Source organism: Cadophora gregata, assembly GCF_030347475.1.
Source record: "Cadophora gregata isolate MNR1 chromosome Unknown scaffold_11, whole genome shotgun sequence".
Lineage (NCBI taxonomy): Eukaryota > Fungi > Ascomycota > Leotiomycetes > Helotiales > Ploettnerulaceae > Cadophora > Cadophora gregata.
The window spans coordinates 1566833-1590598 of NW_026695934.1; the positions used below are offsets into that span (position 1 = coordinate 1566833).

The 23766-nt window shown below is 48.5% G+C and overlaps 9 protein-coding genes across 9 annotated transcripts; 5 read left to right on the plus strand and 4 right to left on the minus strand.

Annotated features, from left to right (window-relative positions):
• Positions 1–936: 936 nt before the first annotated feature.
• ONS95_002625 (uncharacterized protein) lies at positions 937–2858 on the plus strand (the record flags this gene model as incomplete). Its single annotated transcript, XM_058495890.1, has 6 exons — positions 937–1053; positions 1111–1327; positions 1432–2131; positions 2190–2316; positions 2419–2503; positions 2569–2858. The coding sequence occupies 6 exons, from the start codon at positions 937–939 to the stop codon at positions 2856–2858; spliced, it is 1536 nt and encodes a 511-aa protein (XP_058354619.1).
• A 365-nt stretch (positions 2859–3223) lies between these two features.
• On the minus strand, positions 3224–5392 carry ONS95_002626 (uncharacterized protein; the record flags this gene model as incomplete). The annotated part of the gene is made up of 6 exons (XM_058495891.1): positions 5343–5392; positions 5064–5186; positions 4474–5002; positions 4328–4394; positions 4140–4257; positions 3224–4023 (listed from the first exon to the last, which is right to left on the minus strand). The coding sequence occupies exons 1-6, from the start codon at positions 5353–5355 to the stop codon at positions 3224–3226; spliced, it is 1650 nt and encodes a 549-aa protein (XP_058354620.1). The 5' UTR covers positions 5356–5392.
• Positions 5393–6305: 913 nt separating this feature from the next.
• Positions 6306–7408, minus strand: ONS95_002627 (uncharacterized protein; the record flags this gene model as incomplete). The annotated part of the gene is made up of 3 exons (XM_058495892.1): positions 6306–6880; positions 6938–7076; positions 7148–7408. The coding sequence occupies 3 exons, from the start codon at positions 7406–7408 to the stop codon at positions 6306–6308; spliced, it is 975 nt and encodes a 324-aa protein (XP_058354621.1).
• A 3457-nt stretch (positions 7409–10865) lies between these two features.
• ONS95_002628 (uncharacterized protein) lies at positions 10866–12205 on the plus strand (the record flags this gene model as incomplete). The annotated part of the gene is made up of 4 exons (XM_058495893.1): positions 10866–10978; positions 11249–11390; positions 11457–12008; positions 12080–12205. 4 exons carry the CDS (start codon positions 10866–10868, stop codon positions 12203–12205), a joined length of 933 nt encoding a protein of 310 aa, XP_058354622.1.
• A 985-nt stretch (positions 12206–13190) lies between these two features.
• Positions 13191–14270, minus strand: ONS95_002629 (uncharacterized protein; the record flags this gene model as incomplete). Its single annotated transcript, XM_058495894.1, has 2 exons — positions 13191–13931; positions 13983–14270. The coding sequence occupies 2 exons, from the start codon at positions 14268–14270 to the stop codon at positions 13191–13193; spliced, it is 1029 nt and encodes a 342-aa protein (XP_058354623.1).
• Positions 14271–14366: 96 nt separating this feature from the next.
• Positions 14367–16816, plus strand: ONS95_002630 (uncharacterized protein; the record flags this gene model as incomplete). Its single annotated transcript, XM_058495895.1, has 6 exons — positions 14367–14801; positions 14857–15145; positions 15193–15897; positions 15948–16405; positions 16454–16522; positions 16571–16816. 6 exons carry the CDS (start codon positions 14367–14369, stop codon positions 16814–16816), a joined length of 2202 nt encoding a protein of 733 aa, XP_058354624.1.
• Positions 16817–17298: 482 nt separating this feature from the next.
• On the plus strand, positions 17299–18968 carry ONS95_002631 (uncharacterized protein; the record flags this gene model as incomplete). Its single annotated transcript, XM_058495896.1, has 3 exons — positions 17299–17777; positions 17848–18175; positions 18351–18968. The coding sequence occupies 3 exons, from the start codon at positions 17299–17301 to the stop codon at positions 18966–18968; spliced, it is 1425 nt and encodes a 474-aa protein (XP_058354625.1).
• A 1010-nt stretch (positions 18969–19978) lies between these two features.
• On the plus strand, positions 19979–21016 carry ONS95_002632 (uncharacterized protein; the record flags this gene model as incomplete). The annotated part of the gene is made up of 1 exon (XM_058495897.1): positions 19979–21016. The coding sequence occupies one exon, from the start codon at positions 19979–19981 to the stop codon at positions 21014–21016; it is 1038 nt and encodes a 345-aa protein (XP_058354626.1).
• Positions 21017–21274: 258 nt separating this feature from the next.
• Positions 21275–22344, minus strand: ATP7 (ATP synthase d subunit). Its single transcript, XM_058495898.1, has 4 exons — positions 22301–22344; positions 21756–22151; positions 21604–21690; positions 21275–21542 (listed from the first exon to the last, which is right to left on the minus strand). The coding sequence occupies exons 1-4, from the start codon at positions 22310–22312 to the stop codon at positions 21513–21515; spliced, it is 525 nt and encodes a 174-aa protein (XP_058354627.1). The 5' UTR covers positions 22313–22344; the 3' UTR covers positions 21275–21512.
• Between the last annotated feature and the right edge of the window lie 1422 nt (positions 22345–23766).

Sequence of the window (23766 nt, forward strand, 5' to 3'; positions counted from 1 at the left end):
GATTTATTAGTAACTTGGGCCTGTAATGTTGGCTTGGATGTTGGTAAATATATCAACACTCGCTTATTGTCGCATGGTCATTGGCTGCATGCACAGAAAAGAACAATGCGCTGCAGCGGACGGTGTTTCCCCTTGCAGCTCACGTTCCGTTGCCTGTAGCTTCCCAGTCACACTGGGCAATGTCACTGGATAGTGGAAGGAAGTCATCGGGGAACAGGTTTGCGAATTTTGCTCAGTTGTTTCGACTCCTTGCTGCAAGTCTGAGGAAACACTTCATCAATCCGATCAGTCAACCCGTGTATAACAAACAAAGCTCTCACATCTGTATAGTGGTAATCTGCTGAGAATTTCCAGAGTCTAATTGATTGAATGTTTTACGTTTCACAAGCAAGAGTTTCGATTGTACACAAAAACAAGATGTGAGCGGACAGAACAGAAGGCAAGGGTGGCAGGTACATGTTGACATTCGACTGGGGTACCTGCACGGCGCCGCTCCCGGTCAGGAAAAGAGTCCAGACCTGGCACATAGGCAACCCCAGTGCATGCGGAATTCGCGTCCCAAATTCCAAAAGGGAGCTTCGATTGGCGAGTATCTGCCATTTCATGATCAGAAGCCCCGACTGGAGCGGGACTTTGGGTCTATTGGTAACGAACTCCGACGATGCTGCATGCCCTTCCTCAACTTCCAATCACAAAGCAAGCTGATACTTTGGCCAAGCTTCAGGTGGTAGATGCGGGCTTGCACCTGGCTGTCTATTATTTGAGATCAGTTACCATAATATTCTCCGTGGGCACTCATAGAGTTGCCCTCGGATTCTTTAAAGCCGGATTGGCATCCTATCCTCATTCCTAATTCTCAGCATCACTACGAAACACCTCAATCATCTCACGATCACTTGTGCTATTTCTCAAATTTGATATTTGACAGAATACAAGATGAAGGATTCTTGGATTGATACACTTTTACTTCCTCTGGTCGTTACAGCAGTTCCACAAAGTCTACCGGCATCCTCCTCACCCCTCTCGGAACGATCCATAAGTTCCGGAATATGTGTACGTATATTTCGAACCTGACTGATGCAAAAATTATGCTGAATTTGAATGCTCTAGTGCGGTGCCTTAAGTATCGTCAGTCCGTGGAAGACAGTTTATTCTAAATCGACAGCTTACAATTCGTCAATGGAAGGATTCTGGTCTCTTCAGACGACGTTTGACACACCGACTTGTATATTCAAGCCTACCTCCAACACTGATGTATCGCTCGCCGTGAAGACTCTGAGTTTACTGAAATGTCAGTTCTCCATCAAGGGAGGTGGCCACACCCCGTGTGAGTGCTCCCCTGAGCAAGTGTTTCAATTTTGCCCAGCAAAAAACAGCCCGATGCTCGCCAATCAACATTTTGAGATATGATTACTGATTAGCCTACAACAGGGGCCGGAGCTGCGAGTATCAAAGATGGCGTCACAATTGACATGACTGGTATGAGTGCTGTAACTGTCAGTGGTGACCAAAAGGTTGCTTCAATTGGCGCCGGAGCTCGCTGGGGAAAAATCTACTCAGCACTCGAATCACAAGGGCTCATGGTCGCAGGAGGACGTGACCCCGATGTTGGCATTGGCGGACTAGTTCTCGGCGGAGGATATTCCTGGTTCACGTCGACGATGGGTTTCGTAGCCGACGGCGTCGTCAACATAGAACTGGTTCTTGCAGACGGGTCAATCGTCAATGCAAACTCCACTTCCAACTCCGACCTCTTCCAAGGACTGAAAGGAGGGGGAAACAACTTCGGTGTTGTCACTCGCTACGATCTGAGATCCTTTCCGTTCGGTCAGATGTGGGGTGTGATTAGGATCTTCTCAAACGTCACGCAAGATCAGCAAATTGCGACGTTTGTAAATTTCACGGATAATGCGCATGCGGATACGCATGCCAACCTGATCAATTTCTGCTCGTACAGCTCGGAGACGAAATTTCATACGAATTGGAATGTACTTGACTACACACTGCCGGTCGAGAATCCTCCGATATATGCTGAGATCGACGCCATTCCTGACGCCGTTGCTGATACGACCAGGATTTCTTCCCTCTCTGGCTTAACCGAAGAGCTTTCTTCTGCCACTCAAAGAGTCAGGTGAGTTTTGCAGTATACTTGTGTTTCATCGTAGACACAAGACTCATGATAGACGCAGGAACATCTTCGTGACTGTCAGTTTTGCCAATGATGCTGCGATGTACAGGTCTGCGGTTGATATTTCGAATTCCTATCTGAAAGAATTCCTGGACACGCCTGGTTTGGTCTGGTCACTCCTTTTTCAGGTCAGTCAAATGTGTCTATTACCATATTCTCACCCCACAGCACCTTGCGAACCGTCCCCATCGCATAATTTTGATACCTCGAGTACCCACTGACTTCTGTAGCCTATCCCTCGCATCGTAAGCGACGCTTCCATAAAAGCCGGTGGCAACGTCCTCGGCGTCGACCGCAACAAAGACAACATCATCAGTATACTAGCCCTTTCCCACCTCCACCCAGCGCTCGAAATTCCAGATCACTAACTATCTGCACAGTGTACCTCCTCTTCATCTCCTGGACCGATGCCAAAGATGATAAGGCTCTCCACGCAGCCGCCTACTCCGTAATCGACGAGATCAAAGCCAAGTCCGTGGAAACCGGAACTGATAATCCATTCATCTACTTGAACTATGCTGGAGAATTCCAAGACCCGCTTGGTGGATATGGCAAAGCTAATGTGGCGAAGATTGCGGCGCTTTCGAAGAAGTATGATCCGCAGGGTGTTTTTCAGAAACTGGTGTCTGGAGGGTATAAGATTACGAAGGCTAAGCCGACGACGCCGTAGATACCAGAGAAACGCTGTGAAGTATGCCTTATTATTTTCATACCTCAGCCGTCGAGTTCTCTATCTCATAAGCGCGCCGTCCCCAACTTCAAATCATCCCAATGATCCTTCCGGAAATCTACATAAGAATGCCCCTTCCCAAACCCATCAATCCACAAAATTTTGTCATACTCCTTTACCTTCTCAGGATCGACACCTTCTTCTCTAAGCGGGACTTTATTCTGCTTATTATTATGTATCGGCGTCATGTTCTTGACGACGCGTATGAAAATCGGGACGGCGTATCTCGGGAGGTGTGTCCGTGAATGTCTAGGTTGTGTTAAGCGATGTTTTGATAATTATGCCGGCGAGGAATTCGGCGGATCTTACCTGAGCAATCCAGCAAAGTCAAAATCCTTCGCCATATTCGGATCAATGTAAACAGCTGCACAGCCCGCTCTCCCATCATGTGACGGAAGCGAAACCCCATAAACATTCGCTTCGACCACACCAGGATACTGCCCCAGCACTTCTGCAACTTCAGCCGTACTGACATTCTCTCCTTTCCATCTAAACGTATCGCCCAGCCGATCCATGAAGAACCATCTCCCGTCTCTCGTTCTCCTCAACGCATCACCACTTCTGTACCATAAGTCTCCCTTCTTGAAGACATCCCTCTCAAACTTCTTCTGTGTCGCTGACGGGTTATTGTAATATCCTGAAAACTCCTTCATATCCGTGACCTGAACTACAATCTCACCACCTTTCTCATACGGCTGTCGTTTCGCAAACCCAGTCCGTGGATCCCGTGCTATAGCTCCAGACACCTGATCCACAAGGACAGGCACGATCTTATTCCGATTTTCGAATCGAATGATGGCGCCTTGGTATCCAACACAAGTTGCTAGGTAATCGCCTCGGCAGTAGTTCACCAGACTGAACACACCTTCTGACGAGTTGAAGAATTCGGTTACTTCGGGGATGCCGAATCGTTCTCGGAATTTGAACCAAACGTCTGGTCTTAAGCCGTTCCCGAACATACAGCGGACGTTGTGGTCTCTGTCGAGTGGTGAGGGAGGTGCAGCGAGGAGGTACCGAGCCGTTTCGCCAACGTAGGTTATCCAGGTGGCGCGGGAGTCGTGGACTTCGCTCCAGAATTTCGAAGTGCTGAATTTCTTGCCGATACCTGGGAAATGGGCTAGTCAGTAGTGTACAACCACACGGAATTCAAAAGAAAAGATAGTTTTCGGGAAGTCCTTGCGAGATACCAATAGACAAAACGATTTCTTTCCCAGCACTTACAGATTGTTATGCCTGTCATCAGCATAGTGACAGCTTGGACGCCTCCAGTTCCATGATACATCGGCATACAATCATACCAGCGATCTCCATCGACTGTTCGTCTATATCCAGTCGCTCTCTATTCGACTTGTCAGTATGAATCTCTGATTAGCCACCCCAGAGCAAAGGAAGTCACCCTGGTAGCTTACGGCACAACCCACATAGAAACCACGATCCACGTTGAACGGAACACCTTTCGGCATTCCTGTTGTTCCACTATCTCAAGTCAGCACGAAACAGCAAAAATAACAGAGTTGGAGTGAAATAAACACAAGTCCGCCAGCACCACACATACCTCGTATAAAACATACACATCGGCCAATCCCCCTTGACCCCATCCCTATACTCATTCCCCGGTCTCTCCCCCTTCCCCTCCCTAATCCCCCTCTTCATTAACTCATCCAGCACCACAATCCTACACCCCAATCCACCCTCCCCCTCCCCCTCCACCACGTCCCTAACCCCCTCAACTCTCTCCCTCAACTCCACCTCATCATCCACCAACATCAACCGCGCCTTACTCACCCCCAAGCAATGCAGCAGCGCCTTCCCCGACAAATTATAATTGATCATCGCCGGAGCGGCGCCTATGGCCCACAGACCGAGCCATGCGAATAGAAAGTCGGGAGTGTTGGTCAGGAAGAAATTGACGTATTGACCCGGTTGGACGCCCTGGCTGAGGAAGAACTGAGCGTATTGGTGGGCGTGCTGGGAGGTTTGGAGGTAGGTGTAGGAGCCGGTGCGGGACCAGATACATTCGGCGTTGGGTTTGGTGAGGACGGAGTGTTCGAAGAAGTAGTAGAGGGCGAGGCGTTTGGTTTGGACTGTGTGTCTGGTTAGCTCTTCCCTCTGAATTTCTAGAAGATTATTGGAGGTTTCGTGTACCTGCTTCTCGATATGCCTTTGCTTGAGCTCTACGATTCCTTATTTCACGAATGTCGCGTGCCAGCCCGAGTTTACCATTGAGGTACATGCCCCCCAGCACGGAGCTCGCAGCAGCAGCTGCAACTATTCAGCAATACCATATCAGCTATCAAACTCTCCGAATAATATAGCAAGAAAATTTCCGCAGCTACTTCAAGCTCCCTTGTCACTCTCCTTGTCGTTGTCTTGAAATCGAAAAGGAGGGGTATCAAAAAAACAAGAAAACCCCCCCGCACTTACCAACACCAGCCATCTTTATCCTGTCAGAAATTAAATCTGGCAAGGTGTATATCCCAACTAAGCCAGGTCCGAAAGACAATTCCCGATGAACCTAGGTAATTTAAGTATAGGTCGGGGACGAGAGAGGTTCCTTTCTATCCTTGCAAGACAAAATGAGTCCCAACTACAAACTGAATCAGAGAAGAGCATCGAGGCTATGTCCGGGTCGGCAAACAGCTTCTGCGTCACCGAGGTATCTCTCCCTCCCTCCCGCGTCATCTATCTACCTTACTGGACGTCCCTCAACATTCGTTCGTCATGCTGTTTCGCTAGGTAGGTAGGTAGGTTCCCCGGATTTGCCCCGCACCCGCATGAACCGAAACCAACGAACTACTGTACCTACCTACCCCACTGTTGACTTTCAGCTTCAGAATCGGGATCGGGTCGTCCCCGTCTAGATGATGATTTGGTGGAACTACTTCTCTGATATCTCGCTCAGGTAGGCTTCTAGTATTCAATTCAAACATGTTAAGCATCGACAAGTGTTTGACTTTCAAATGTTGAGTGGTTGGGCTTGTTTTTTTGATGCGATGACGATGAGCAATTAGAGATGAGGGACACTATCTAGGAAACACGGTGCCCCAGAAGGAAGGGAGGCGACCCCGACCGACTGTGGGGCGTTAAGAACATTGATCGTTTTGACAAGATGCTGAGTCGGTGTGGTTTAGGTCTGGGAAGACTATTCAGGAGTAACAAAAAAGCAATCACGATTTCTCGATCGCCAACTGAACCGGGGTTTGGGTTTAAAGCAGGTAGGAATCAATTATTCATTATATTATTCCAATATCCTCTCATCATCGTCATTTTCGTATACTCACATAAATCAAGCAGTCCAAGCTGCTGATCAAACTCAGATCAATCAATCAACCCGGTATCTACAATCCACCACACCACTCCTCTCCTCCTCTACTCATCCCACTCCATCTAATGCCTCGGCGGCAAAACCTCAACAATACCAACACCAGAGATAGTATTGGCATCATTAACCTTCTTATTTACCCCATCCGCCGTACTCAACACAACATACACCTGACCCGTCGGCGGCAACTGCCCATTCTTCCCCTTAGGAATCCTATCAATCTTCAAATCCCCGGCATTCCCCCTCGTCTGGTACGTCTCCACATAATACGTATCCAGTCCCGAAAACAGCACCGCATAAACCTTCTGTCCCTCAGTGATGAGTCCAGACTTGATAGCCTTCTTGTACGCGCCGGAAAAGGTGATGGGTGAGGAGCCGGCTGTGTACGGGTACTGAGAGGGTTGGAGGGCGATGGCTGGAAAGGCTTTGAATGGGAGGGCGGGGTCGCCGGGCGCGAAGCCGGTGATGAATTGCGCGGCGAGGGAGAAGACTTGGTTGAAGTCGAGGGGGGTGTCGAAGGCTTTGGGGAAGGGCACTTGTTTGAGGACGGAGCGGATGTAGGAGCTGTGGCGGGATTCGACGGTCAGGATGGAGCCGGCGGCTGTGAGGTAGCCTTTGTCAACGATTGCTTGGGCAGCACCTGAGATTGGATGTTAGTGTTTTCTGGTGGTGTACAATGAGGGAGAAGAGAGCTTACCGAGATAGGCGGAGACTCCAACGCCTTCGAGGACCGAGGAGAGACCGAGGAAGGACTTCACGTCGGTGTATGGGAAGGAGTAGGTAGCTTCGTGGACGGCTTTATCAGCGAGAGCGCCGGCGAGGAAAGAGACGTGAGTCTATATCATCAATCAGCCATGAGTCTCAACACCACTGATCAATAAGAAGGAGCAGAAAAAGGTCAACATACCTCCTCATCCGAAGCAATGATCTTCAAGTTATCATAGAAAGGATCCGCAAAGCCAGCAGCCACAAATGCATCACGGTTGAATTTCTTGAGACCCTCTTGGTAGAACTTGCGCTCGAGGTACTCGAGAGTGAGTGCGTAGTTCAGGATGGTGATGTCTCCACCAGGAGGAGGGTTGAAGTCCATAGCGACATCACGCTGTTCCACTGGATGGGCAATGGCCAGGCCAGCGGCGAGGACAGATGTGATTGCTGAGTAACGCATCGTGAGTCTTCTGAACAGTACTTGTTGACTTGACTGTCGAAAAAGGCCGATACTGAAACAAAACAAGTTGGGAGGAGGGAACAGCAGGTGTTTATACGAGATGAGAACTCATGTCAAGCAAAGCTAAGGGATGTGATTACACAATAGAAAGGAGGGGAATCGAGCTGGATCATCTCTAATGGATAAAAACGCCAGGGGAGAAGATGGAATTGAGCAATAAGAATGCTCGACGGCGACATGTTGACGCTACTCAAGACACTTGACCTGGAAGCTCGAGGATCCGGCTTTGCAACAGCACACAGAGCATGCCTGTAGAGGCTGAGCAGCTACCCATCGACAACGGAGCGTCCAAATCTGACCTTTGACCAGGGAGGGAAGGAGGGAGAGAAGTCCAAGTCCCCGATACTACTGTATTTGTCCTTGAAAGGAAGCTAGGGGGTGTTTGTTCTCGAGGGGAAATTGCGGATCTCGAGCCCTGTTCCTTGTCTATTTTTCGTCAAGGAACGGAGCGAGGCGTATATCGAGCTCAGAATCAGGGACTACTGAAATGAAGCACACTTCAATCGATAGTCGTACTTCGGAATTCTCGTGATTGAGTGATGTTGTGACGAAATGGCAGAAGAAGCTCTAACCCGAATGAATATCGCCAAGGTGGACAAAGCACCTCATCTGAAGCTTGTCTAGACTCACACCAATTACAGCAGTGCAAAATAGGACGAACCCTTACATCGGATTCGCATCTTGCCTGTTCCAGGCATACTTTTTAAGCTTGCTTTTAAACTTAAATTGCTGTTTGTGAGCAAGACTGTCTATTAGCGCTGTCAGCCTTCAAGGGATCGCCAGTGAAGATGCGGGATGGTCGGAAACGCTTCGATCCGGGACGCCCCTTCGACGATCTAGATCGCCCTTTTGGGGATGCTCACCATTCAGGTACCTGGTCGGTGCGATCTTTAGTATATGTGATGTGCTTTCCCCGCGTCATTCATTGCCATTTCAAAGTTCTTGTGTAAAAACGGAATGGGTGAGAGCCGGAAAGTCTCGTCTTGGCTTTGCTCCTGTGATTTGAATTCATGTCGAGCTTAGCGATTGGGTTAGTAAATATGAATTTGACGAAGGTCAAATAGATTACAAAGATGGTGATAAATGGAAGTCAAATTGTTCCGGATGGAAGCCTGATTACCGGGAAGTATTGATGTACAGAGCACATAATGTAAATGTTATCCATAGAGCACAATGCGCTTGATGTGCAAGTCCTAGAAAAACAGTCTCAATATCTCCGCAATCTCCTGCGTAAGACGTGGGCACTCATTAACGGAACGTATCAGTCAACAGCTTCGTCCACAAGTGAAATTCGTGCGCCCTCGTTCCGCCGCAATGAACCCATTGCTTAAGACTTCTCTAGCGACGGCTTGGGTCAAAAAAGTCTCTCTGCTGCCTCCTTTGATTTATTTGCAAGTCTTGATCCTAGATCTGCTTTTCCACGGACATCTTGTCCCTTGCTAGGAGGTGATTGCTTGATCTGGAGCCTCTTCTCCGTACATCTCCAGCCTGGTAGCGGCCAGCACGTTAAATGAATTGGCATCTACTCCTAGAACACGAATTCCGATGCGTGTAGCCGTAGCGTGATCAATCGAATTGACGCCTGCCGTATCCGAAGCCTTCTTTGCGATTCCAAGAAATTGCTTCTAAGAAAGCAGCTTACCCCGTAACATACCGTCGACGTCAACTCTGAACTTGACCTTACCTAGTCTCGTTCTCAGGAAGCGTCGGTCGGGACTCGATTACAACTTCCTGTTATGGTATTCTATGCTGAAGCTTGAAAGCTGGATTGGTGGGTGGACGTTTAGGATTGAAGGTCGTGGAAGAGAGGGGCAGTAGGCTCCATAGCTACGTAATATGCAGTCTTGAGCTGGCAGAGATTGACAGAAATAAGGATATATAGTCGAAAGATGGAGGAAGGGTCAAGAAAGTATTTGACCACAGTGTCACGTGAAGCTTGGAGCAGCCGGGACTCCGGGAGTCGGAAGTGGAGGGATTCGCGATAAGGGACCAGCCCTCCGGCTCGGCTGGGCCAATAATTGGCTGCCAGAGTGGAAGCCGCAACATGCCCCGCACGCTGTGCTACCTGAATCGTCATTGCGGCGAAGGGTAAGTATCCTCGAGTATAGATAGATAGATAGGAAGAGTCGCCCAGCAGAAGAGACAAGCATTGTGATGCATTCTGCTGGTACATCATTGCATCACAGAATGTTGCACAACGATGCACCAGACAATGACCAGCGTCGGCTTTCTGATCCTCCAACCGAAGTCGGCAGTCAGTCATAGACTCAGGTATATAAAAAAAAACATAAATGCATCTCGTTACCTTATCGTCGGCGTTTGAATATCATGACAATCCTAGCTCCACTCGGCGTTGGAGCGTTCCTGAGTCAACAACCCTAACTTCGACCGAACGCGACGTTTCAAGCATCAGATCCCATGTGGCGCCTCCCTTCAACAACGCCTTCTCCTGACAGACCGGCGGAGGTTTACCCCATTGTTTATCGAGGTTTTGATACGACAATCGGAGTGCAATCCCATGCGCAGTTTGGTTGGTGATCCTGTGTGACGACGAGGGGTCGTGGATCTTCGAATGCAGTTTCCACGAAGTGACCCCGCGGCACCTCCAGTAGCAGTAGCTGGTGTCTGCTTGAGACACATCGCCACCCCGTCGCAATGCCATTGACTTCGCCTGGAGGGTGCTACTGTGCCAGTGGTTATTTACCTACCCCTTACCTAGGTACTATGAGCAAATGCATGGTCGGCTGATACGGGACAAAGATGAGCGGTCAGCAACATTCGGGAAGGATAGCCGCCGTTGGGTCGTGTCGTGTATGGAGGAGGGTGTTTGCCTCTCCCAAGTCTCCGCCAGAGCGCGATAAGACCAGTGCCAGTGCCCTGAGGTGGTGGTGCTGTCTGTGGTGGTTCTGGTCTGGCATGGCTGGCATGGCTCTCCCGAGAACGGACTTGGTTGGGGCTTCCCTGAGTCCCTCCCCAATTCCATTACACATCCTGGGTCCCCTTGCCCCTCTAGCCCTCCACACCTGCTCGGAATCTGTGACTGAACATCGTGTCCTCCATCATCATATCACCTTCGCCTCCTCCTGCTCGTCCTCGTCCTCGTCCTCGTCCTCATCCTCATCCTCCATCTTCATCTCTTCAACTTCAAATTCCATCTTATCGCGCTCCCGTCAAGTGAATTGTAAGTTCATCTCATATCAACGCTACTGGCCCGCGGCTGCATGATCGCTCCCTTCAACTGCCTAAGCGAGCCTCAATATACTTTCTCTTTGTCTAACAGCTGCGTCGCCGGGGTACAATTCGAGGTCACTTTTCACTTCACTAATTATTCTTCAGAATACAAATAAACACAAATCAACAAAGTCTAAAACTCACATTCAGCAAGTCAAACGTCAAAATGGGAGACAGCTCTTCTCGAAGCAGCAGCAGCAGTGGCAAAGTCCAAACCATTAACAGTGTTGGCATGGGAAGACTGATTGGCAAGAACGCTATCGTCACAGGAGCCGCTGGGTGAGTTCGGAATTTCGGTTTTTACCATCTGTGGCCATGTCTTCTTCTCTCTCTGCGAATCTCCGCAACGACTCTTCATTTTTGTCATTGTGGGATCCATCGATGATCCCCCGTATCAATATCCACGTGATAGGGCATTTCACCCTCACTGCCCCTTTGAACGAGTCAGACAAGTTATGTTGTTCTTTTTGCATGTATATGACTTTGGCTCAAGCTTCGCGATTCTACTTTTACAACAATCCTATCAGAAAACATACTTACAAGTCACAGTGGTATCGGTCTCGAAACATGCATTCTCTTCGCCAAAGAAGGAGCCAACGTCCTCATGGCCGATATCTCCTCAGCAGCACTTGACAAAGCCTCCGCCAAACTCAAGCAACTCGTCCCCTCCGCTCACAAAGTCGATATTCAGGTAAATTCACTTATCACCTCCATTTCCACTCATCATCACATGACTACATTCTAACCTCATCCCCAGGTCTGCGACGTCTCCAAGGAATCCGACATCGAAGCCCTAGTCGCCCACGTCGACGCCTGGGGCGGCGTAGACATCATGTTCAACAACGCAGGCATAATGCACGCCGACGACGCGGACGCCATCGACACGCCCGAGAAGATCTGGGACCTCACGCAAGCCATCAACGTCAAGGGCGTCTGGTTCGGCTGCAAGCACGCCGTGCTCTCCATGCGCAAGCACAAGAAGACCAAGGGCTCCATCATCAACACCGCGTCTGTCGTCGCCTTGGTCGGTTCCGCTACTCCTCAGCTGGCGTACACTGCTTCTAAGGGTGCGGTTCTGGCGCTTACGAGGGAATTGGCGATTGTGCATGCGCGTGAGGGCCTGAGATTCAATGCTCTTTGCCCGGCGCCGTTGAATACTCCGTTGTTGCAGGATTGGTTGGGAGATGATATCCCGAAGAGACAGAGACGCGAGATTCATTTCCCGAGTGGACGATTTGGTGAAGCTATTGAGCAGGCGAATGCGGTGTTGTTCTTGGCTAGTGATGAGTCGAGCTTTATTAACGGTCAGGTATGTTTAACATCCAGATCTCCAGCTAAAATTGGGGAAGTGTTTTTTTTTTTGGAGGCTAATAATAACAGGACTTCGTCGTCGACGGTGGAATGACAAAAGCATATGTCACTCCCGAAGGACCACCCCTTGTCGGCCCAAAGAACAACGCCTCCCTTTCCGAGCAAGTCGATGCCATCCGCGGCACTGGTATCTAAACGCCTGGCAAATATCCACATCCAAGCACATTCTCGCCTACAAATAGAATATCCTCCCGTTCCTTTTCGAATACGACATCGATCCATTATTATGAGCGAATGAATCAGATATTTCTTACTTTGTCTGGTCTGGTCTTCATTTGCGAAATGGGATGGAATGGGTTTTCTGGTTACGTTACGTTGTTATTTGGAGACCAAGCATTGCTCATTATTCTGCGCAGTTTCGTGGACCACGCATGAGCTTTTGTGTCTTGTCTTCATGCTTACTGTTCAGTCTTCTGCAATCTATGTTTCTCATCTGCTGAGGTTTTGATTCGCGCATACCCTAAAGACTAAAGACCAAAGACCAAAGACCAAAGACTAAAGGACTAAGCAATATGAATGGGTTCGGTTCGATTTGCAGGCGTCTGAGATTGAGATAGCGTTTTCGATTCGATGAAGCTAAGCTAGATAGTGTTGCCTTTCTGGACTAGAAAGAATGAGATTTGAACGACCTTGGGACTTGAGTTGTCATTATGAATCGGCTGAGTGAGTGAAGGGTTTAGATGTGCGAAGAAGATCTGAAAGTTAAGCGAGGAGTGACTGGGTAAACATTGTCTGGAGCTTAGCCAGAAAAGCTTTATGATGAGATGTCGTGTTTGACTAATGCGGAGGCTTGGGATTTGCTTTCTATGGAGATTGAATATTGGGATCTAAGCCAAATTCTGATGACTGACTGGATGCAACAGGACATTAGTGTACCTTGAGACCGTTGGAACCAGCTCTTTAGGGGTCACTTGTCAATGTCAATGTCACTGACATATCTAGAAACATTGCCACTGTCATTTGTAGCCGAGAGCTTTGATTTGTATTTGGTAAAAAGTACAAGCAAGGCCCTGTATCCTCAACAGTCCTTATGAAAGGCCCACCACAAGGCCATTTCCCGACCTCATGCAATCTAACGCCATCACAATGCCTGTCCCATCCCGCTCGCTAATCCGCTGCTTCAAGCCCGTGTGAGCAGCCACATGAAGAACAACTGTACAGGGTACGAGTATATGAAGAGGAACTGCGTCCGTCGGTTCTTTTGTGATCGTGCTACTGTTTGCATGGTTCCTCGCTCGTCGCTGACGTTTTCTGGGAGTAGGACGTATTTCAGAGATCGTAGCTGCATTGGAAAGTTGGCATTTGGCTTTCTGACTCGAGGAAAGTAACTTACCAGGAATAGAGCATTTGCGAGAAATGTGTATGCAAAGACTGTCCATCCAACCCATCCACCAGTACCCTTTCCGCCATTGAATATCTCACTAATGACAATTGTGACAATTGCCCCAACAAACTTGTAGCCCGAGTAGGCAACGAGATCCAGGAGTTGTGAATCGCTGGCGATAGAAAGTAAATAGGCTCCGAGTTTGAGAAGGATGATCTCTACGCCAACAATGAAGAATGACCAAGTTGCTGTGTATCCCAGCAATTCGGGTTCAAATGCGCCTCGAAGTCCAGCAATCATGCTGTAAAGGAGGATGTAGGTAACCAGAGCCATCACGGGAATGTACATATCTGGGCTATTCAAATCGTCTCTCGGTGGCATGAACCATCCTTCCTGACCGTTTGGACCGAGTGTCTGCTTGCGCGACCAAGGCTTATGTCTCCAAGGGAACAGGACCAGGAACAGCTTATTGACCACATATCCGTTCGAAACGTTGAAGTAATGTTTGAGCGCGGAGAAGTTGACATAACGGTTGATCTGAATATGTTAGCAATGTCGCAACTTAGAATCATGACATTAGCAACTAACATTTTGCTCTACATATTCTGTTCCATGCTTTAATGCCGTCTGTCCAACCTGAAATCCCATCTGGGCCGTGGGATCTGACATAAAGTTTCCGTATGCGCCAAAAGCATTAGCAGCTCCTTGAGGAGCCTGCGGTTGGTAAGGGTTTCCATATCCGCTTTGTTGCTGCTGTTGTGACATAGGAGGTGGAGGTGAGCGTAGCTGGGGAACTGTCGAGACGTGCTGAGGAACGGGATGGTGAAGTGGTGGAGAGGTTGCTGGGGCAGGATGCCCATAGTTTGTTCGTTGCATCTTGATTATGATGCGGGTAAAAGGGCGTAGGCAGATGACCTTATGAGGTGGGGGTCTTGCGTCGTAGCTCCGTGGAATAGATCTCTGTCAAATTCAATGTCGCGAGCGGTGTTGACCACATTGCCATTGCATTTTCAGAAGCCAGAGCTTCGCGATCCTGCTTACATAATAATCTTGATAGTGAGCGCCAAGACCTCCCTCCAGCCTTATCGGAGTCAACCTCTTCGGGACACTTCCAAAGTCGTCAGCTCTGGTTGTGACTTTGGAAGAACAAAATTCTCCAACTTGCTCGAGATGTTGGACTCTTTCGAAATCCTCACCACCTCTGGTGTCGTTCTATGGTCGAGATCGTATGCGCCAACAAGCCCCGCGATCATCAATAGCCTCATCACCAATGTCTTCATCGAGGAGCGCACACTTCCAGGAGCCGGCATCGTAGACGATATTTCTGCGGCGCATAACCCTCCATACAAATATGAGCAACATACATTGAAATGGACGACAGTGAAGGAACTTAACCTGATCTTTGTGGTACGTCGGGCGCGGAGCCAGTCCTGCCACTCAATTGGTGCTAATGCTCCAATAGGCTGTCTATCGGTCACTTCTACACCTGTCGTGGATTGACAAACTCGTGGATAACATCAAGACAATATTTGTGGACTTATATGGTGATCAATTGAAGAAACCACATACCACTGTCGTTGAATGTCATTTCGACGAGTATTTCGACCAGCAAATACAAAAGCTCGAAAAGACTGCTTTGAATCAAGACACGAGAGTAGTGGAATCCTCTGCATTTGTCAAAGAAGCACCACCATCAGTATCTGAGAAGTTTGACGATGAACCTCCGCCATTGCCTGGACTCCTTTCGAGAGGTATATAGAATGTGGCAAATACATGGACGAAGCTGACTCTGCTTTAGGACAATCAAAGAACAACTATAGAGACCTCACTTCGAACGACTCGACACCTATTGCGACGCCTGATACGTCGCGGCCAAGCACACCAGCAAGCCATATTCTGACTGGAAAGGCAGGACCAGGAGGCAAAGGGTCCCGAAGAGCTCGAAAAGCAGCGAACACACCAACTGCCTATGCATCTTCTGGAGATGAATCGTTCTTGAAAAAGAACAAGTCAGGAAAATCTGCGGCTCCAAAGAAAGGAAGAAAATGGGACGCTGACGGACTGGCGGACGAAGACAGCGATCCCCCACTCGATTACTCTGCACCAGCAAATGGCGCAACATCTGGCGAAGATGAGGGAAAGGAACGACCAGGAAATATGGAAGAAGTGGACCAAGCAACTTGGGGATCTAAGACTGGAAAAGGACAGTTCGTCTTGAAGGATCTAGATGACCAAGTCAACTCGATTTTGGCTTCCGCAGACGCCAAGAAAGCGGAAACGGCAGCTCCAGCTACGGGCATAGTAGGATCGAGCTTGAGTGCGATAGGAGGACTTTTCAGAAATGTTGTAGGAGGCAAGACTTTGACGAAAGAGGATTTGGATAAAGCAATCAAGGGAATGGAAGATCATCTGCTGAGGAAGAACGTTGCGCGAGAAGCTGCCATACGGCTGTGTGAGGGTATTGAAAGGGAGTTAATTGGTGTCAAGACTGGCAACTTCGAGAGTCAGTTCCCCTTACAGTGGAAAGTATGACCGTCATCTAATGTAGAGTAGGTGTCCAATCGAAGATTCAGACAGCTATGGAGTCTTCACTTAGGAAGATCCTGACGCCAACCTCATCGCTTGACCTTCTTCGAGAAATCGACGCTGTCACAGCACCTGCTGCATTATCCTTACAAAAACGACGCCCTTATGTCATGTCGATTGTCGGTGTCAACGGCGTTGGGAAATCTACGAATCTGTCCAAGATCTGCTTCTTCCTTCTTCAGAACAAGTACAAGGTTTTGGTCGTTGCTTGCGATACCTTCAGATCTGGTGCGGTGGAGCAATTGGCTGTTCATGTCCGCAACTTGAAGGAACTTACATCTCGAGAGGGTGGAGAAGTTGAACTGTACCAGAAGGGTTACGGAAAGGATGCAGCAAATGTTGCAAAAGATGCAGTGACATTTGCTGCGCAGGAAGGATTCGATGTTGTATTGATCGACACTGCTGGTCGTCGTCATAATGACCAGGTGAATCCCCTAATTGGCTGACAGTTTGAGTTTGCTAACAATTCTCAGCGTCTGATGTCTTCCCTTGAGAAGTTCGCCAAGTTCGCCCAGCCTGACAAGATTCTCATGGTCGGAGAAGTAAGTCCATACACCTTCCGAAATCTGGGCCTTGCTAATATCATACAGGCGTTGGTAGGAACAGACTCGGTCGCTCAAGCGAGAAACTTCAACGCGGCATTTGGAAGCGGGCGTTCGCTTGATGGCTTCATCATCTCCAAATGTGACACTGTAGGAGACATGGTCGGTACTCTGGTCAGCATGGTACATGCTACCAATGTTCCAGTCCTGTTCGTTGGTGTGGGGCAGCACTACAGTGATCTCAGGAATCTTTCGGTGAAATGGGCCGTGGAGAAGTTATTGAGTAGTAATTAATCGACTAACATTCTGCCACCCCAATTGACAGTCCAAGCATTCTTTCATCGACGTGTGAATGAATATTGAGTATACTGGGACGAACATGGGACGAGTCTAAACTATTAAGCGACAGCAAACAACCTTTCGGCAACACGTACGATCTTCTACCTAATGGCCGCAACTCAATCGATCGCAACTGATGATTTAAGCTTGATACCTATATAAAAGCACCGCATTTCGTTGTCTCGAAAGCACCGCTACAACAACCAAGCATGGCACCACGAAGGATCCCCGCAATGAATTCTTTGTCGGTTCTTACCCTCAAGCTGCTGGTGTTAATGCGCCGGCAGGACTGGACAAACTTCAAACCCGCAGCTTGGAGCAGTCTCCGTGCCATGGTCGACATAGTCCCGTGTCCTCATCTTCTCCTCGCGAGCAGACCTCTCTGGATCGTCTTCCTCATCTACTCGACCCTACCTTTGCGTGAGGTTCCGACAAACATGTGTGAGTATGCATGGGCACTTATGAGAGCACACATATTTGGACTTCTACTCCTCTCCACATGCAACTTCAACCCCGACCACATCAACGATCTCCCCACCGAACTTCTCAACCAGATCTTCCGCGATGCCGCGGCAGACTTACCATCCCTCTCCAAAGTCAGTAGACGCTTCCATGGCATGGCTCAGCCGCAACTCTACAAGAACGTTAGTTTTGGCAAGGAGCCGCAACGATTTAGCTCATGCTCGCTGCTGCTGTTTATGAGAACGATCAGTACTAGTCCAGACCTAGCGAAGAAAGTTAAGTCGCTGGAAATGAGCTGCATGCAGAGGTGCTACCAGGGAGCAGACTGTGGTGACTTCCAGTGGATGAAGAAGGAGGAACGAGTTGCTATTGAGAACATCTGTATGGGTTATGTGCAGAATTTGCAGCTTTGGTCTCGATCGGATTGGACTCAGGAGTTAAAAAATGGCACAATGTAAGCATGCAGAAAACATCTGAGTGGCCCAGACAATCGAAGTATGCTTCGTTTCTGACTAAATACATAGAGGTGCCTTTACTCAACTCCTCCTTCTGTGGCTCCCAAATCTCGTATCTATTTCCTTGCAAGGCCAAACCTGGGACGCATTCCACCTCCTCACACTCATAAGCCGGACCGTCCCGAAGAAGACAATGTTTCCGCATCTTAAGCATCTAGATCTCCGCTGCAAGTCTGATCATACTGGTAGAAAAAACACAAAGTTCGCTTTTTCTGGATTCCGATTCCTCCTGCGAATCACTTCTTTGCGCAGCCTCACGGTTGACATGGACGAGCCGAGTACTCCGTGGCCAGCTGCTCTTCATGCTCCTAGGGAACCTAGCACTCTGACATCTCTTGTGAGTAATATTCCTCTTCGGCCAATTTTCTCTTTCGTATTGTCTTCAGCATCTGAGAGAGTAGACTGTGCACCTCAGGAGGGTATTCAACCGGCTTCGTGACCTCGTTGATTTCAATGAAGCGCACCATCTGAAGTGCCCTAAAACAAGAAGCTAATTACTACTCTCATTGTAGGAGATAACCCTTCGCCATGAAGAGAATATCGGCACAATCCTCCACCTTGTCCCTTACCTTCAAAAGCTCACATGGAAAGTTTCGCTGGAGGATAAACGAAACTTGTCCTGTGATATACTCCAGACAGCACTGTTAGGTTGCAGTACGTTGCAGAAAATTCGAATCATCCCCAAGCCCGCATTCGGTGTTTTCGAGCAATCCCCAACCGTAACATTACAAGGGACTATCAGTTTCATCGACTTCCATCACCTCCGTAATTTAGAGATTCCATTCAGCATGCTACTTGGGTGGGGAGAGCCGAATAGGGTGGTTCTAACCGATGTCTTGCCCAAATGCCTGCACCACTTGATTGTCCTGGGAAATCGGATGGTGAAGCATCAAGGGGAAATGTGGGGTACGATTGGCCTTCTCAATGTATTGCGACCATACTTAGTGGATGTGATTCATGGGCAGGGCCCTGTTCCGAGGGAGTTGAAGACGTTGACGTCGAGGATTGGATCGTATCAATCGAGGGAGCACGTGTCTGAGCAAGTTGAGAGCGAATACCGACCTGTGACGAGACTGAATGATGAGCTAAGGAGTGTTTGTAAAATCGTGGGAGTTGAGTTCAACCCGTAGTGATGAGAAGAAGTGGTGATTATTGGTTTGGTGGACTATTGCGCAGTACTGGGTCATGAAGTAGAATTGGACAAGCCCTTAGATATGCACTTTTGCTGTCAAAGACATTCACTTGAGGTGCAGCTGTCTAATACATGCACAAGATTTGATCATAAATTATGATGTACCCCCATAATCTAGTTGTGTAGCTCCTCTTGCTGCTCCAAAAGATCCGCAAGACTTATAAGATATCAAACAAATCAGGGACGGCGGCTTTAAACACAAATCTTCAATTAAAGGCATACTTCTAGTGTACATGGCTCGGAACATTCGAGCAATGATGCCCTCAAAAGATGCAAGACATCTAATCCAGGGAGGGGACAATGGAACATTGGATGATCGAAGAGGGCCTGAGTGCCTGACCATAGTGACAAGAATGTTTCCCAACAAGTCATCTCGTCATGTGGGTACACTCTCGGCTAATATGGAGAGCGACTTCATCAAGGACGACAGCCAAACAATCTCCTTGGATATCTTTGGCCGAAGACGAAGTATGGCAAATTCGATTCGATTCTCCACAATGAGGCGCGCTACTTGATCTTCACCATAAATGCTGAATCTTTACGCAAGCTCTCAACGACGCTTCACGACAAAAACTGGTCCTTGCGACCAGCCCGTTTATTACTGACCGGAATTTTTGAGCAGCCGCCAAGACTAGGTGTTCAAGGTATTTTCTTACTCTCATTATGATCTCAAATCATTTCAGAAAGAGAGAGTTTCTCCTGTCGCCGAGGTTGAGACCTACTCGGCATTCGAATGGCAATGCTCTCTTGGTGTTGGAGGCATCAACCTCAAAATAGGAACTTGGGAGACTTTTCATTGACACAGTGCTCGTCATCTAGGAATAGAGGCTGCTTTCCATACATTCTAGTAGCTTGTATCCAACAAGGGGCGCATCCTGCAGTGATCTGAGAAGTCAAATGTCACGCGCAACGAGTCCACCAGACTCTTCCCTTAATTCAACGGCAACCATGGACTTCAATAAGAAGCCCATGCTTGTCTTCCACACTCCACCACCTCTCGATCCAGTATGGCTCGCCCATGAGAAGTCTGCAAATCTGCTCGCCCCAGCACCCGTCCTCACTTCTTCCAGTGAGAGACAAAAGCTCTACGCTGACTCCTGCCGAAAGCTAAATGCTGAGCTCCTTGCTGGACGAGACAAACACCTCACTGAAGGAATCAAGATCCAGGATACAAGTATCGAGTCCAATTCTGGCACGTCAAACCCTGTAGATGTTCCAATTAGAAGCTACACTCCTGCTGGGACCGAGCCAGACGCCGAGAACGTATCCATAGTGATCTACTTCCACGGTGGCGGTCTCTACGTTGGTGACCTCGACAGCGAAGACCTAACTTGTCGCAGAATATGCAAGTCCTTGAACTGCACAGTCTACTCAGTGGACTATCGCCTCATGCCCGACCACACAGCCTCAGATGCACTCGCCGATGCCATCACTGCTTTCCGGGCTATCACATCGAGCAGGAAAGCCGGTCATTGGATCGTGATGGGAAGCTCGTCCGGTGGACAACTCGCTGCGCAGGTACCACAGCATTTCTTGAACAAGGATGGCAAGTCGCAAATTCATGGTGTCTTGCTGAGAGGACCAGTGACGTGCGATGCTACGGATGGTAAAAAGAACGTTCCTGCGAGGTTCAAGGAATATCACACGTCCATGTCTGAAGCGTTCTTTACTTCTCTCTTAACCAATGCGGCTGTGAATAGTCAGAATAGAACGAAGGAGCCTTTGCCGCTGGAAGTGGAGGATCTGTCAGGTATGCCGAGACATTGGATCCAGGTCTCGACGAACGATCTGTATTATTCAGATGGTTGTTGTTATGCGGAATCATTGAAGTGGAGTGGTGTAGATGTCAAGTTGGATGTTGTTACGGGTTGGCCTCATACCTTTTGGTTGAAGGCGCCGTACTTGGAGAGGGCAGTGCAGGCGGAGAGAGATATGATTGAGGGGTTAAGATGGTTGCTAGAGAGCGAGATTGAGCATGAGCTGTAAGGGAAGTTGCCCTTAGAGGTTTGCATTGATATGCATAAGGAGTGTTTGTCCTACTTCCAGTTCGGCTAGGGATATGTGAAGAGTACCTGAAGGGGGATCGAAATTGATGAATCAGGGCAGCTCAAGGATCCTTTGGTTGACATGGAGAGCTGCTGTCAACCCATGAGTGTTTGTATACTTGAAGCAACTCCACTAGGCATAGACGTCAGAATGACTGGCACTTCAACACGACTGGCTGGCTTGCTCCTGAGGATGGGACTTCTTGTTCTGATTCTCGTGGCATACAGAATACTTGTCATAATTTGGTACCCGTGCTGGCTACAGCCAATTGCTCGTCCATTTCACATTCTGTAGATCTCTGAATGTTCTAATCGAGGTGGACGTTATTCCAATTAGAGAAGACCTGTAGACTGAGAATACCATCTGTGTTTGCTCTTCTATCGGCCAACTATTTACACTAGTACAGGGGACATAGGAAAGGATGCGAGGGAACCGTCTACAGCAACGAGAGGTCGCCGAATTTCTCCTATGAGGAAGTTAGCAAGCCGGGCCATCATCGCAGTGGAGTTTTCCATAAAAAATCGTACCTTGTAGCCTGGTACAGACCAGCGTCCCTTGGAAACGAGTTGGGATGTCTTTTCATCGATATCTGGGCGGGCAGCAGCAACTTCGTCCTAAAAGCACACATCGAATCAGTTCCATCCCATAATCCCAATCCTATTACCATAGTGCTACATACCACAGTGAGATCCTCGAATGGTCTCGCCTCCTCGATATTTTTCAACGTCGCAGCCAAATCCTTCAACTCCATATCCACACGTCCCTTAGTCTCCTCGGCATTCTTCACAGCCTGTGCCTCGAAAGCCTCAATGGCCTTGATCTGTCTGCCAACATCGTAGGTCGCAGGCTTGAATGTGGAGAAGTGCTTCTCGATCTCCTCGACCACAGCTTGGTTCTTCAGGATAGACTTGTAGTGCGCAAAGTCGACCTTCGATGGCTGCTCGGAAAGGATCTGAACCCGGCGGCGGGCGTCCTCGTTGCGCTTCTTGAAGGCCTGGAGGGAGGCGGCCGTTTGGCCTCGGAGACCAAGGGATTGGGTGACCTTTGCCCAGTCGAGCTTGAGTGCTGCACTTCGCTGTGAAGGTATATGCATTAGCTGGGTGTTCAGATGAGGAGGTGCGAACTTCGGCACGTCTCGGAGAGGGGTGTCAATTGTGATGGGTCTTGTAGATGAGGTAGAGATTTCGCAGATGCATTAGGGATCAATTGAGCGATTGAACTTACTCCGGCTGCCATTTTGATGTGATTGGGAGGATTGGGGAGTGGAGAGTTACGTTGAGGCGGTCGTCAAAAGCTGGAGAGCTTCGGAATTGGAAGAGCTAATTTTCAATCACGTGACTATCCGAACCAAAACAGATCCTCGGCCATGCTTATCTCATAAATCAGACCCTCCTTTAGTGGTAATTCGTGCCACGCCTTACATATCTAGCCTTTAGCGTCTCGGTAAGTAAGTTAGTATAAATTAAAGTAAATTGAAGTAAATGGGCTAATCAGATACTAGGGATAAGGCGAGCCTACGAATTCCCACCGGAGGGTCTGAGGGAAAATAGTAGTATTTTAGTGGTTTGCGCTATACTTTTAGTGAAGAATAGCTAATATCGAACTACCTACTGCGACACGGTACTTCTACCTCTTAACTACAACTGATTGCAATTATTAAAAGTGCATTTAAAAGCTCTTTTTAACCTCTATCGATTGTGCTAGGCTTTGTTTATTGCATTTAGCCTAAATCGCGCAATATTCCGACTTAAACACGATGCCCGCTTATAGCGCTTCCGGTATAAGTAGCCCCTCCTCACTACTATCTTTACCCCTATTACGTGAAGGACAACTGCCACTTATGAGGCCTTATATCTCTAGCGAGCTTTCGAACCTCCTATCGAGTCTATTTAATATCTCCAGTGAGCTTTCGAACCTTCTATCGATTCCTCTACTTTATATTTCTAGCGAGCTTTCGAACCTCCTATCGAGTCTATTCAATATCTCCAGCGAGCTTTCTTTCCTACTGTCGACCCTACCCTGCCTATTCTACTACGATTCTGATAACAGCTCTAGTGGAGACTCTACTGATAGCTCCGATAGAGGTTCTAGCAGCGAATCTAATAGCGACTCTTAGGGAGACTCTAACAGTAACTCTGATTCTACTGATACTATACGAGGAGGATTAGAGAATATATAATATTAGCGAGCTCTAGGCAGGATAATGTTACGAATCCCTTAGCGCTACGGTTGGCACCCAGATGCTGATAGTACCATCAGTGGTACTATGGGGGCATTGGTACCGACGAAGGAACAGTGCTATCAATAGGGTAGTACCGACCAGGGAATGATACAGGACAGCGAGTGGTACCGTTGTACACTCACGCTCGGTAGTAATGGTTACCTAGATCACGGTGGACGATAGGTCACGTGATGGATCCCTGGATCCCTGGATCCCTTTGTGGGGGAACGGATCCAAGGATCCAAGGATCCAGTATCCAAGGATCCAGTATCTCAAGGGATCCAAGGAGAACGAAGGTTCTATATAAGACTGGCATGTCTGCCATTAGATAGGAGCTTCGTGCTCAACTTCAAATAGTATTCTGATACTTAGTAACTGTCTTCCCGTCTACGTGATACACCTACCTCTCGATCATCAGAGATCAACTGCAGCCTTCTGTATTTACAGCGAGTAAATACCGGACCGTTAC

Bases quoted from the DNA above. Each gene is read 5' to 3' on its own strand.
- ATP7 (XM_058495898.1), bottom strand. The intron at 21,691-21,755 runs GTATGTAGCACT...GTGTGCTTTTAG, and splicing joins CATTCGAGGATCTCACTGTG to GACGAAGTTGCTGCTGCCCG. The intron at 21,543-21,603 runs GTACGATTTTTT...ACTTCCTCATAG, and splicing joins GGTCTGTACCAGGCTACAAG to GAGAAATTCGGCGACCTCTC.